At 28.1% G+C, this 13,632-nt stretch overlaps 3 protein-coding genes across 4 annotated transcripts in view; 2 read left to right on the plus strand and 1 right to left on the minus strand.

The window, feature by feature from the left end:
• The first annotated feature begins 476 nt into the window (after positions 1 to 476).
• Positions 477 to 4,984, plus strand: LOC113377506 (glutamyl-tRNA(Gln) amidotransferase subunit B, mitochondrial). Its single transcript, XM_026617856.1, has 12 exons — positions 477 to 685; positions 756 to 903; positions 970 to 1,083; positions 1,168 to 1,346; positions 1,552 to 1,700; positions 1,764 to 1,912; positions 1,990 to 2,091; positions 2,168 to 2,407; positions 2,587 to 2,720; positions 2,797 to 2,920; positions 3,118 to 3,226; positions 4,878 to 4,984. Exons 1-12 carry the CDS (start codon positions 594 to 596, stop codon positions 4,982 to 4,984), a joined length of 1,647 nt encoding a protein of 548 aa, XP_026473641.1. The 5' UTR covers positions 477 to 593.
• A 94-nt stretch (positions 4,985 to 5,078) lies between these two features.
• On the minus strand, positions 5,079 to 7,487 carry LOC113378620 (39S ribosomal protein L38, mitochondrial). Its single transcript, XM_026619170.1, has 7 exons — positions 7,353 to 7,487; positions 6,980 to 7,162; positions 6,763 to 6,918; positions 6,165 to 6,492; positions 5,673 to 5,828; positions 5,458 to 5,594; positions 5,079 to 5,377 (listed from the first exon to the last, which is right to left on the minus strand). The coding sequence occupies exons 2-7, from the start codon at positions 7,122 to 7,124 to the stop codon at positions 5,079 to 5,081; spliced, it is 1,221 nt and encodes a 406-aa protein (XP_026474955.1). The 5' UTR covers positions 7,125 to 7,162; positions 7,353 to 7,487.
• Positions 7,488 to 7,501: 14 nt separating this feature from the next.
• The window catches only part of LOC113378619 (serine/threonine-protein phosphatase 4 regulatory subunit 1-like), a 126,192-nt gene continuing 120,061 nt past the window's right edge, over positions 7,502 to 13,632 (plus strand). Inside the window, exons 1-4 of one of the 2 annotated variants that reach the window (XM_026619166.1) lie at positions 7,502 to 7,705; positions 7,798 to 7,842; positions 12,221 to 12,323; positions 13,129 to 13,218. In XM_026619166.1, coding sequence (XP_026474951.1) covers positions 7,603 to 7,705; positions 7,798 to 7,842; positions 12,221 to 12,323; positions 13,129 to 13,218 — 341 coding nt within the window. In that variant the 5' untranslated portion in view covers positions 7,502 to 7,602. The remainder of the gene's footprint in view (positions 7,706 to 7,797; positions 7,843 to 12,220; positions 12,324 to 13,128; positions 13,219 to 13,632) is intronic. The other variant, XM_026619167.1, reaches the window with a different exon arrangement.

The raw sequence follows: 13,632 nt of genomic DNA on the forward strand, positions 1-13,632 counted from the left end.
AAAAACTATGAGAAATAAAAAAATGTAAGTTTTGGTACTTAAATATTTAGCCTCAATGTTCTTCTTTACATCACTTGGCTTGTATAAAAATTGGAATTAGCTCATGTTAATAATATTAAATGAAATATTATTTATTTAGAATACTATTTTTGGAAACAATCCAACATTTTTGAGATGATGTTTTTATGCATTTTTTAATTTCTAGTCTGTTAACATCAGTTGCGTATTTACAAAATTAAATCAAATTGAAAAAATTAAGGGGGCGCAACAACTTTTTTATAAGAGCAGGGGGGGCCGGTGCAAAAATGGTTGGAAACCACTGTCTTGGCCATTTATTTTGACAGTCGAACACTTCACAGGCGCCCATTTTGAAAAAAAAGTTTATTAACAGCTTAAACCGATTTCAATTCTCTTTTATAAAACATTTTACCGCATTGTCGAATATTTACAACTAGATTTCTCTTTATTTTAACAGAAGCTGCAAAATAGCAAAATAATAACGTTTAAGAAAAACTGTTTAAAGTGAACATAACCTATAAAATATGTCAAATGTATAAACACTTTCTTTGTGCAAGCATTTATTATTTAATAAAATGAGTGTTCTATATAGAAGACAATTATTGTACAAATATAAGCGATGTGTATATGGCAGATCCAAATCTACATCAAGCCAGTCTAATAAATCGTAAATATATACTTTAAATTACAATTATTATTGTCATTTACAATTAATGAAATTATTTAATCCCTAATAGGTCAGACTGGGTACCTACAATAGGTCTAGAAGTGCATGCTCAGATATCTTCAAAATCTAAATTGTTTTCGGGAGCTAGCACAGATTTTTCAAGCCCTGTTAACAATTGTGTTTCATTCTTTGATGCAGCCATTCCTGGAACTTTACCCGTAAGATATTAAAAGACTACTCTAACTTATCTGTTTTCCTTATTATTAATTCTGCTTTCGTTTTAGGTTTTGAACCAGAAATGTGTCGAATCGGGAATACGGACAGCGTTAGCTTTGAATTGCTCAGTGCATAGATTGTCGATGTTTGAAAGGAAACATTATTTTTATGCTGATTTACCAGTATGTGGTTTGTATTATATATTCATATTAATACACATAAACATTTTATGATGATTTAATACTATAGATCATTTTTATATTTAGTCTGGTTATCAAATTACTCAACAACGCAAACCTTTGGCTAGCAATGGATTTTTAGAATTTTATGTAGATACAGATCATAATAATAAAAAGATTAAGAGATATAAGAAAGCTTCAAAGTTGTTGAGAATTCAACTTGAACAGGACAGTGGTAGAAGTTTACATGACGAATATGAGAACAAGTAAAGTATTATTGTGATGATCTTAGAAATTAAATTTACTTTCATCAAATTTTTCAAGACATCTTGTTTTACCAATGCTCAAATGTAATTACTTCAAACAAATTCAAGTTTAAAATCTATGGTGAAACAGTTTTTATTAAATCTATAAAGAAACAGATACCATAATATTTGTTTAGTTTTATTTATATAAATCTTTTATTTTAAGGAGCCTTGTGGATTTAAATCGAGCTGGAATACCTCTAATGGAATTAGTATTTAATCATGATTTAAATAATGGAGAGGAAGCTGCTAGTCTTGTAAAAGAATTGGTGGCTGTCTTACAAGCTTTAAATACTTGTAATTGCAAAATGGAAGGTATATTATTATATTTCTACATTATTAATATAAAAACATTATTGCTTTGCTGATTAATTTAAGAGGGTGCCCTGCGTGTGGATGCTAACGTTTCTTTATCTAAGCCTCAGCAAGGTGATAAAAATATTGAACTTGGAATTAGAACTGAAATTAAAAATATAGGATCTATAAGAGGAGTTGCTAATGCAATTAAATATGAAATTAACAGGCAGGTAACTTTTTATTTGGATAGACGTTTAAGTCTAAGTTGTACAAGCATTAGTAAATAACATTTTTTTCTTTTTATTAGAAAGAGATTTTAAATTCAGGTGGAAAGATTGTTAATGAAACAAGAGCTTGGGATGCAGCCAAAAAAATTACAGTAGCTATGAGAGAAAAAGAAGATAGACATGTAGGTTTCGTTACTTAAAAATAAGCCTTACACATCATCTGCCTTAAAATATTATTTATCATTTACCATTAAACAGGATTACAGATTTATGCCGGAACCAAATTTGCCACCATTAATTTTGAAAATTGATTCTGATCCAATTCATAGTAATCAAAGCATTGTCTCAAGCAATGATAAATGGTATAAACCTGATGATTCTTCAGATTTGATTAATGTTTTATCTTTGAAAGCTACATTACCAGAACTGCCTCATGAGACCAGAAGTAGATTGGTTACTGATTATAACTTGACTCCAGAGCTAGCTATTACTTTAGTTGTAAGTAAATGATAATAAGTTATATCATGTGATGTATAAATAAGTCTATTTAATACATATAGTTACAAACTATTTCAATATTTCAAAGATTCCACCTCTCTTGTTCATAAATCACTTCACCTAATTGCATTTAAGTACTTCTATGAAATGAAAGAATTAATTTCTTTATACTTTTGCAGGATGATTCAAAGCTGTTATCACATTTTTTATACATTGCTGAAAATACCAAAATGAACCCAATGAAAGCAGCAAAATTTCTCATCAATGAACTGCTAACTGTTTTAAATAAGAACAAAATTGAAATTGTAGACTCGTAAGTTTATTTGTGCTGATTTGATACTTTATGCTACACTCTAGCATGCATAACAAATTTTATATTATGATTTCAGTCCTATAACCAAAGAGAATTTAACAGAAATATTAAATTTATTACATGAAGAGAAAATAAATAGCAATACAGCCAAACTGTTATTGCAGTATTTAATTGAAGATCAGTCAAAAACTCCTATTGAGGTAATTGCATCCTCTCTTTTGTATAATAATAATAATAATAATAATAATAGTAACTACAATAATAACAAGTGCTATGCCCAAATGCAGGTACACGATGTGCCAGCATTATAAATCGATGATTCTCATTTTATTTTCCTTCCTGTTTATTAATATTATAGTGAACTAAAACTTCATTAAAGTTTTTTTTTATTTTGTAGATAATGAAAGAAAATAATTGGGTACAAATCTCAGATGAGGATGAATTAACAAAAATTTGTCAAGAAATCATAGAACAAAATCCAAAACTAGTCAAATTATACAAAGGAGGTAATATATTTCATATTTGCATGAAACTATAGAAAGTTTTGATTTATATAAATACAATATATTTTTGTTAATGATACAAAGCAATGATTTCCAACCCCCAGGGGTTAATAACTACTTCCAAGGGGTCTGGGATCATAACAAAAAAACTTGTGGGGTCCACGCAATGAAAATGGGATTCACTACAAGTAGATCTCAATATTTTTTTTTTGTTATGTTAAATTAAATTAACATCATAAATATCAGTCGGCCTTTTCAAATTAAAAAAAAATATTTATTTTCTACTTATATATGCCAAAAGGAAGTAAATAGGTAGCCCTATTAAAAGAAAAACATGTTAATATTGTTTGTCTCTGATTTGTTCATATCTTTTTACTCATAATATCTATATTAAAAAGTAATATACAATATTTATAATTGGACCTGAAAAGAATTTTATGCTTTTATAAAAATATGTAAGTTGTAGCATATGGGCATTCAATTTGTGGCTGCAATGTTTGAACTTTGAAAGACACTATATATTATCTGTTAAAGGCTTATGCTTGGCCATGTATTTTTCACTTTTTGAGACTGAGTATTTCTGGATTCCAAAGATAAAAGTTTAAAAAGCTCTTTAATTTAATATTGCTAAAACAGACATGGTAATACATTGTAGAAAGTAGGTTTAACATTATTACCGATCTCCTAACAAATACAAATGTAGACTGGACATTATTTGCCAGGATATGTAAGAATACCCCTTACAAAACTGTTCCCTAATATTGATTATTAAACATGTACTTGTTATATGTATATACTGTTATGGTAAACGACCAACGCTGATATCATGTAATGCCGGAACCACCAATGACATTCCTTTCTGTGTAGAAGGTCCACCGATGACACCAACAATTTCGTAGGTTCTTTCTGCTGCTAACAAAAGCTATATCAAAGCTGTGAAGACTTGATCAGTAAACAGTTTGTTTATTTCATACTTTTCATATAACTTCAGCAGTTAGAAATTGATCAATGACTATTGAGTATGAACTGGAGCGGCAAATAAACTCATATTGACCTTAACTCATACTTACTCTGAATTTATACTGACTGTTTATTGCATCATTCACAAGCTTAAATACTAGCTCCTCCCAGGGTGTGTTCTACATTCTTAGATAACAGTGATTCACGACTTTGTTTACTCGTTCTTTGAGTATTACAAAGTAACGACAATGGTTTTGCGGTTTGAAAGCCTTGGAAAAGTCGGTTATTTCTGAGCATGTGTTGTGCTTATCTCGAGGATAGAATGTAATAGCATGAGCAATTTATTACAACTGCGTAGTTTGTATTTTGACCGTTATATAGTAGTGTATAATATTATTTAAAATTATTACAAATTGGTGGATACCCCTAACAATAATTTATTATTATTTACTTTATTTTGAATTTTAAATTCAAGTCATAAAACTTTATAATTATTATCACCTCAAACGTTTACTACACTAAATTTTGTATAATTACAAATTTATTAAAAAATTGTCAGGGAACTGGGTGGTCCATAGCAGCAATGGATTCACAACACCAATGTTTGCGAACTTCTGCAATAAAGATTCCAATTACTGGCCAAAAATAAAATTTTATTATTGTCATTTTGTTAATATTTAATGGATTTTTGCAGGCAAGAAGAAAGTGCTCTTTGCATTATTGGGAGACATATCCAAGAAAACTGAAAACCGTGCTAACATGTCCAAAGTTTCACAAATTTTGGAAAATATGCTCAAATAGGTAAAAAGACTTTTATATGTACATAAGTTATATTTTAACAGTATATTTTTCTTGTAAAATTATTACAACTTTTAATATATTATTACAAGTACATTTATTTAATTTCATTAATTCGGCCTATGCCTTGTCTATCTTTCTTGATTTTTTCTCTTAGCCAACTAGGCAGATAAGTTGATCTATCAAATGGTTGTGCATTAGGAAACATTAATTCTTTCTCAGGTTCTTCAAATGGATGAACTTTCTTCAGTTTTTCCATCAAATATTCTTTATTTATCTCCTTTGGATCACGGTATTTGTCCATGTATTTATTAAAAGGTCGTTTTCTTGGAAACCATTCCTGTGGTCGTAAATAGGGTTCTGGGAAATCGTATTCATATCTGGGTTCTTTCATATCTAAATTTATATTTAAGATTAAAGAATAAATTATTTATAACCTGAGAGTTAAATGTTATTGTTATAATTCTATCTCTTACTCAAAACTTTGTGATAAAAATCTGTAAGGGTTTGGTCCCAGTCACTTTGGAAAAAGCATAATCCTGCTGGGGTAATAAAATCTTGATTTTCACGATAGAAGTCCAATGTTTTAAATGATCTCTTCGTTAAATCAGTACTGAAAGAATACTTTCTTAAATATTTTAACATTATAATAGTTTTTTTTTTTTTTTTCACTTTAAAATAATTTAGTTACCTATTATCAACTTTTAGTTTGGTAAAATCCATCGTTTTATCTTGTTTATACAGAATAAATATGTATCTATGATAGCCTGTACCTTTAGGTGGTATTGGTTGTAAATATGGTACGATTGTTTCTCCTTTAGAAACATCTGATCCTGGTATATTAGCTCTATAAGCAGAAACAATATTATATATGTATGATTAGATTTTTGAAGGGCGCAGCATCGAGCAAAAATGAGAATGTAAAGATTTTTTAACATTAAAACATATTTATAGTATAGATTTTTAAAACATCATTACTATTCAATAAATGGAATAATTAATAAAAGTGTTTTAAAAATCCTTACATTATCTTTTTCACCAAATGTTACCAAGAATACAATCATACATTTCAACATCAAATTTAACTACTTTCTCAATATAAATATTAAATATATTATGTATTGCAGATATATATATTTACAAATTATAAGTGATTTTTATATATTTTGTATATTGTACTTACATAAAAAGATGAACATACTCCTTATCTTCTTCTGTAAAATTTCCATCAGGGTTTGTTAATACCAAAGTATACAAGTCATCTTTACTAGCATCATATTCTATTATTGGTTTCTCTTTGGCATCACTAGGTTTAATAATATTCCCATAAAATACAGGGCACGAATAATCAAAAGGCTGTTCGAAAAATACTTGCAAATTAACCCTAGGTATAAAATAAGCATCTCCAAATAAATGTTCATAAACTGAATAATGATCTGCTATTCTTCTTATATGAAATGGTCCAATTGTTTCAAGCCAATCTTTTCTGACGTCTGATAAGTTTACTTCTACTAAAAATAAATATAATGTGAAAAAAGACAGAAGTCACACAATTTATAATAAGTTATATTCAATATTGTATTATGAAGTATACTTATATAATTTTATCACTAAACTAAATAATATGTATGAATGAATTCAGAGAGATAGATGTATATCGACATAATTATCAGCCAAAGGAATTATGATCAATGGAGAGGTGAAATAAATGTGTAGTATATAAGATATAAATCAGGCTGTGCTATGTCCAAATACTTAAACTAATGAAAATTATTTCTTACATAGCTGATTTCTAGCAAGCTTCTCAAGTTCTGTATCACTCCGCAGCTTTTTAATGTGTGCCATACGTTCATAAAGTTGATCTGATCTCGATTTGGAAGAGGATGGAAATCCAATATCTACTCTATATGACACAGCTTCATCTTGCTTTATCATTTCTGTAAATATATAAGGTGTATTTCACCAAGTGTGATAATATATTGGAAAACATTGTATTACCATTTAATCTTTGTTCAAGAGTTCTTGCAACATCTGGGGCCTTTCCTCGCATACGATGCCCATGTCTCTTGATATTATTTTGGGTGTTAAATAATACATTTTCTACAATTGTTAATCTTGCACAACCTAGTAGTCTTGTTGCCATTTTTTATTATTAAAAGTATTTCACGGGAATTTTTGAAACTGAAATGTAAATATTGATAAAAGATGATGCAGAAACATTACAGTTTTTTAATAGTCTTTTGATTTTATTAATAAACAAATTTGTTGAATATTTTGGAACTTATTTGTCATACTAATTTGAAGTACCTCAAGTTGTATGAAATGCAATTATAGTTATGGTTATTTAGTGGCATAGAAAGAAAATACTCACATTAGACGATTTTTATTATATTCAATGTATTTTTGAATGTTTATTCATTTTTATTTATTATTTAAAAAGTGTCTTGATATATGACTTTTAGGTTATGTTCATATATCAGGAGTGCCACCATACGAAATCAGATTTGAAAATGCCATAGTTATCTTCATAGTCGTGCTCCCAAATGAACAAAATGAACGTTTGCTCCTGAAACTGATTTGTCTTTCCAAACTCTAATTTACATCAATGTCTGAAAGTGTTTATGATAAAACTTGTGTTGTTACTCATCGTTAGCGAATATTTTAACAATAAAAACTGGCGAAGTTATACATTAAATCAAATATTTTCCAAGTACATCATGGCGGGTGAGTTGTTGTCATTGAAATTTTGATTGAGTATATTTTTAAAAATGTAAATTGTTTGTTGAAAGAGGTTCGTTTATTATTATCCTTTCCAGAAATATTATTCATACAAGACTCTGATTTAGAAGACACACAAAATGGTGAGTTTTGAAATAGTGGACCATTTCGTTGTGACAGGTTTCTTAACACGTTATAATTGACACAATGGCGTTGTTCTATATTTAACTGATAACAAAATTACTACGAATGACAGATGGGTGTAATAATTTTCATTCATAACATAAGTAATTCATCAAAGCACCTTCATCGTCAATTAAACATTGGACTACTCAATATAATAATAAATATGCCTTACCATATTTGTTAGGTTATGAGGCTTTTATAATGCTTTTCTTTCATATTTTGAAAAATTACACTTAATTATGGTGAACTATGAAATTTATCATATCTGATATTCGGTATTGATAATGTATATCTTTATTTTGTACAATCATTAAATTTACTCACATTTTTTTGTATTTTTATACTTGCTTAGTCATTGCAGTTTTTAAAAATTACTTCATTTTTTTGGCATGTCTTTTGTTAATTGTTTCATAGTATACTAAATAATTTTTTTTGTTGATTATTGAAAAAACCCTAAACTTGACATATTGTTTAAATTTTGTTTTGAAGTTTCAAAAAAAAGTTTAATACTCAGTTACCTATTAATTGCTAGATGAAATGTTTTCCTTGCTTAAAAAACAATACAAAAGAGGACATGGTAAAAAAAGTATGTCAAATAGACAAATAATAATTTAAAATTAGAAAATAGTGCATTGATATAACATCAATAAAATTTTATTTTTGATATAGAAGGGAATCGATATTAGATGCTCATATATCTTAACAAAAGCTTGGTATAATGTTTATTATTAAATTTTATGTTTGAGTAAATAATTTCTAACATTGTTTACAACTGAACTGAATTTCATTGTATATTTATTATGCAATATGAGTAACTTCTTTAAAATTACATATTACGATTTTTGATTATTCAGCAAAATGTTTCAGCGTTATTGTGTCAGTAGAAAAATGTGTTAAGTATTTGTCATACTAACTGCTTGAGCAACATTTTACATTCCGCATCATTCATCGGTGTGGATAAAAGCTTTGTAGTTATTAATAAATGTAGATAGTTATACATGAACACAATACAATATAAATAGTAAGATGATTGAGAATAATAACGACAGGATTGTTTATACTAAATATATTACATTGATAACACCAAGACTATTTGTACAAAATATATTACATTAATTGTAATGAAGGGTCTTCTACATGAAATTAGGCTCGTGGTTGATTGTAGTCCTATTATTTCATTGTCACTTCAAAGTTTGTTATAGTACAGACATTTAAGCTTAAATTAGGTAAGAATCTCGGAATTCAAGATACCAGCTGTAAATACTTGTATTTTGCACTATGGTAGGGTGTACGCAACATATGTAGGTTTTGAGATAACTTTTAGGGTGCAAAATACAAGTATTTACATACTTACAGTGGGGTATCTCGAATTCCGAGGTGAACTTACCATAATGACTATATTAGGCAAAATATACAGTTTTGTTATAGTTTCAAATGTTTTTGTACTACCTTACTTGAAGGCGTTGTCAAAATTTATGATTATTTTATTATTTATAGACTAGTTAGTACTAGATCATGTTTAAAATTCAACCTGTAAACTTATGGTTATAATTTGGCAAGACATAAACAACCAATTATAAGTAATTTCAACAAATAAACCAATATCATTTTTTCATATGTAAATCTATTCTGAATTTGTATCGAGAGAATTCTTCTTGAGCTACAGATAACTTCCAAACTTGTGTTTATAATTTGGCAAGACATAAACAACCAATAATAAGGAATTTTAACAAATAAATCAATATCATGTTTTCATATGTAAATCTATTCGAGTTATTTTGTAAATAGTATACTGTTTACAAAAACTAGCTGTGGTTTCAGCTTGAACAAACGTGTTTAACACCTCAAGAGAAATATATATGGATATCCTGAAATCTTGAGTAATACCCATAGTTTTTAATAGTCATTTTGGATCGTTTGATACCAAAATTGGAAAAAGCATGTGCTTGTGCATGTAAGCCTAATTTTATCCTTTCATCGTTATTCTTTCAAAAACTTGTTTATTCTAAAATATAAAAAATCATTTGATACCCAATTACAAACTGTACAATAATAATTGTATTACTTAATTAATTCACGAAAGTTTGTTGCTATTAAATGATTATTATTTTCTCGAAGAACAAGTTCATGTTCTCGTCAGAAAATCCCACTTGCTAATTTTGTTTTCTCAACGTTTCAAGTCATTCTGGATCATTTGAGACAAAAAGTATGTGTAAAAATGGAGGAATAGAGTTGATTAGTTTTTGGTGAAGATCGGCCGGGACGTTTCTTTCCAATTGATAGTTGAGTAATCGCAAAAAAATCGAAAAAGAAAATTTTTATATATCTTTACGTTTTAAAGGTTTCTGAACAATTTGGCATACCATTAGAAAAAATGGATGTATGTGTGTGTGTGTGCGGATACAAATTTTCGTCGACGATTTCGGGAACACCGATTAACCGATTTGAATAATTCAAAAAACATTTGATTTGTATTGATAAGGAGACGTGCTGATTAGTTTTTGGCAAATGCAGTTCTAGCCGTTTGGAGATACGGGGCAAAAAGTGCCAAAAGCGGTAACTCAGTTTTTAAGAGCGTCCGATTTTAATAATTCAAAAAACATTTTACTTGTGATTAAATTTTTGGAAAGGCAGGGGTAGCGGTTTCGGGGACCTATTTAAAAAAAGTAAAAAAAAAATGCCATTGGGTGGTTAAAAATGATCATTAGACTTATGCACATTAAGTTATCAGATATTTTATGGAGATTTTAATAATGTGTATCAATTTTGTTTACATTTCTATGGGTTTCGTAACATCGTTTGTCCGTTAGACGGCGATGCGGCGCTTACGCGCTGCGATATTTGCGACAGTGGAATTACTTTGAAAAAAAAACACCAAATTTCAAATTAAAAAATATAACATTTTTGTCCAAAAGTTTTTTTTTCCAAAAATTCAAATTCTTTCAAAAATCTAATTTGTTCAAAGTTTTTAAAAAAATATTTTTGGTACGGGAAGTTCCAGCAATTAAGGCGCGGAGCCATACCCACTAGTTTTCCATAATAGTATTAGGAAAATTTTCGGAAAATTCTATCCCGATTTTCTTTACATTATCAATGTCGTATTAAGTTTTTCCCATGTTGGCAACGACGCCGTGCACACACAAGTAAAGTCGAATCAATAGAATCTCGTACGCAGCTTTTAGATAATATAAATAAAGATATTTATATCTTCGTTTTTGTGTTCATTTACGAATTCTTCGTAAAATAAGTTATAAATTTATGTGCCTTTTAATTATTCACCGACTATGTCCAGTTTCTGTGTTGATTGGATAATGTGGTGAATGTAAGTTTATATCAACTATACCGGCTTTTTACAACATAAATCAATATATTTTGTATGTATATATATAATACATAGATTTGTGTGTGTTGTATTTTATGGAACACAATAAGAAATGTATTATATATAAATTAGGCTCGTATATGAAGATACAGATTATCCGAATTAAGCAACAATTTATTGTGAGGACAATTTCAAAATGTTCAATTTAAATACGTATTTACAGAAAATATGTAAGGCTTCCCAATAAAATTAGTTTATTTTTAATTGCAATATAGTTTAAACTTTTTATAACTTTACTTTTTTACCTTTACTCTTTAACTATTATTATTAAATAAATTCAACGTTACGTCTAGGGCGTTTTTCTAACCAAACAATTTTCCATGTTGCCACATTTTTAACGGCTAACATTTTTTTTATTTATTTCAATAATAATCAAACACACACAAAAATATACATATACATACATACATATTTATTTATTTGAATGTGCTACGTGCGTATATTGCGCTACGTTTTCGTATTGACCTTGAGACGTAGCGAGGTCGTAGACACCGCCTACGCGTAGACACTTTCCCTTTGTATTAACAACATACATATACATCTACATATATTTAATATATATATATATATATATATATATATATATAATTATATTGCAAATTTGTTTTTATGAATTTCGGTTTGACTTTTAATTTTTTTATGATATTCATATATTTAATAATTTTTACTTTTATTTTAATACGTATATTTTTATGTTCCAAACTTCACAATAAATTCTGATACCAATTTTGCTGCACAAATTAATATTAATTAGTATTTTTATTTTATTAGGTTCATGGTTGCTCATTGTCATTTGTTTCAAGCTTTCTTATTTTTTTCCCCATTTACATTTTTTCATATATTTTTAAGCTAAAAGAAGCATCATATACTTGTTCTATCATTTAAATTTCATAAATAAACATTATCACAATTATACTTTATTCATATTTTTTAAATAAATTAAATTTTTACAGAATCCAATGATTCTGGTTCAGGAGAACAGGGACCACAAATTCAAAACGCCAATCAGATTTGTGAAGTTGAACCAGAGCATGGTGATGGTGATGGACAATACAGGTGAATAATAATAAAATAAATTAAATGAGATTTTGTTGAATTTTAACAAGTAAAATTGTTACATAAATTATATCAATGCGGATCAATAAAAATTATCATATAAAATCCATTAATGTGTACTTATTCGATGTGGTAAATACTACACTACTCTAGTTCTTTGCGTCGAATATATTAGTATATTTAATTTTTATTTATTTTATCGTATAAGGAACACTACAATTTACTTAATAATACATTTAGTTATTGGATGCATTGGATTTTACGTTATTTTCTATAATTGAATATTTATTACAAGTGACTACACTAAGCCTTGCTAAACACTTGGCAAATTATACATAAATTATAAAACTAAGATCTTAACCGATATTTAAATTTTTGTTTTGCTTGATTTCTCGAGCTGTATATCTAACTCGATTCCTAGTGCACATCTTATATCTCTTACTTGATAATTGAGGCAAGCTACACATCACTTTTTCACGACCTAAATTGCACATCAATTTCTTAATTTGAATGCATATAAAATTTCGTCGAAAGCTAATATGTGTGATTTCTTGATTTCATCTTATATCTCTTACTCAATTATTGAGGCAAACTACACATCACTTTTTTACCACCTAAATTGCATATCGATTTCTTAATTTCAGTGCTTATTACATTTTGATTGTAATATCGTCTGAAAGCTCATATGTGTCATTGAAACGTTGCATATTAAATAACTATATAAAAATATATAGGGATTTATTTGATATAAATCATTCTTGATATCCTTTATCGATTTCTAATGAATAAATCATCTTTGTTACAGAGACCCATTGGAAGTATGGATGGACTGGAATAGACTCGGTCCTGTTCAAAGACTCGCAAAATATGCAGAATGTGAAGATTCACACACCAGGTAGGATTTTATTGCATACATCTTTAATATATATATATATATATATATATATATATATATATATATATATATATATATATATATATAGCATGTCTGCATGCAGAAAATACTCCAAAGTCTACATAACAAATTTAACAATTTTGTTGAAATAAAAAAATTTTTAACGGCGAGCACCTACTTTATTATTTAAACGGGGTTCAATTTATTTATTTTTTAATTCTTTTATTAATTTATGCATGGAATGATATATGATAATTATTTAGATTTTTTTTCTACAAATCACCATTATCACGTACGTTGCATAGATAGAGGTCGCGCGTTCGATAATCAATCGAAGCCATGGCATCAGGACGTAGCGACATCATAGTATTTTGAATGAATAAATAAATAATATTACCGCACATATGTACTCTG

Source organism: Ctenocephalides felis, unplaced genomic scaffold (genome assembly GCF_003426905.1).
Source record: "Ctenocephalides felis isolate EL2017-DRISC unplaced genomic scaffold, ASM342690v1 CF-g0.4_SCAFFOLD_01886, whole genome shotgun sequence".
Taxonomy (NCBI): Eukaryota; Metazoa; Arthropoda; class Insecta; order Siphonaptera; family Pulicidae; genus Ctenocephalides; species Ctenocephalides felis.

Bases quoted from the DNA above. Each gene is read 5' to 3' on its own strand.
- LOC113378620 (XM_026619170.1), bottom strand. From the start codon at position 7,124: ATGGCAACAAGACTACTAGGTTGTGCAAGATTAACAATTGTAGAAAAT. The intron at 6,919-6,979 runs GTAATACAATGT...ATATATTTACAG, and splicing joins TCTTGAACAAAGATTAAATG to AAATGATAAAGCAAGATGAA. The intron at 6,493-6,762 runs GTAAGAAATAAT...ATTTATTTTTAG, and splicing joins GCTTGCTAGAAATCAGCTAT to TAGAAGTAAACTTATCAGAC.
- LOC113377506 (XM_026617856.1), top strand. From the start codon at position 594: ATGAGTGTTCTATATAGAAGACAATTATTGTACAAATATAAGCGATGT. The intron at 2,408-2,586 runs GTAAGTAAATGA...ATACTTTTGCAG, and splicing joins AGCTAGCTATTACTTTAGTT to GATGATTCAAAGCTGTTATC. The intron at 2,921-3,117 runs GTAATTGCATCC...TTTATTTTGTAG, and splicing joins AGTCAAAAACTCCTATTGAG to ATAATGAAAGAAAATAATTG.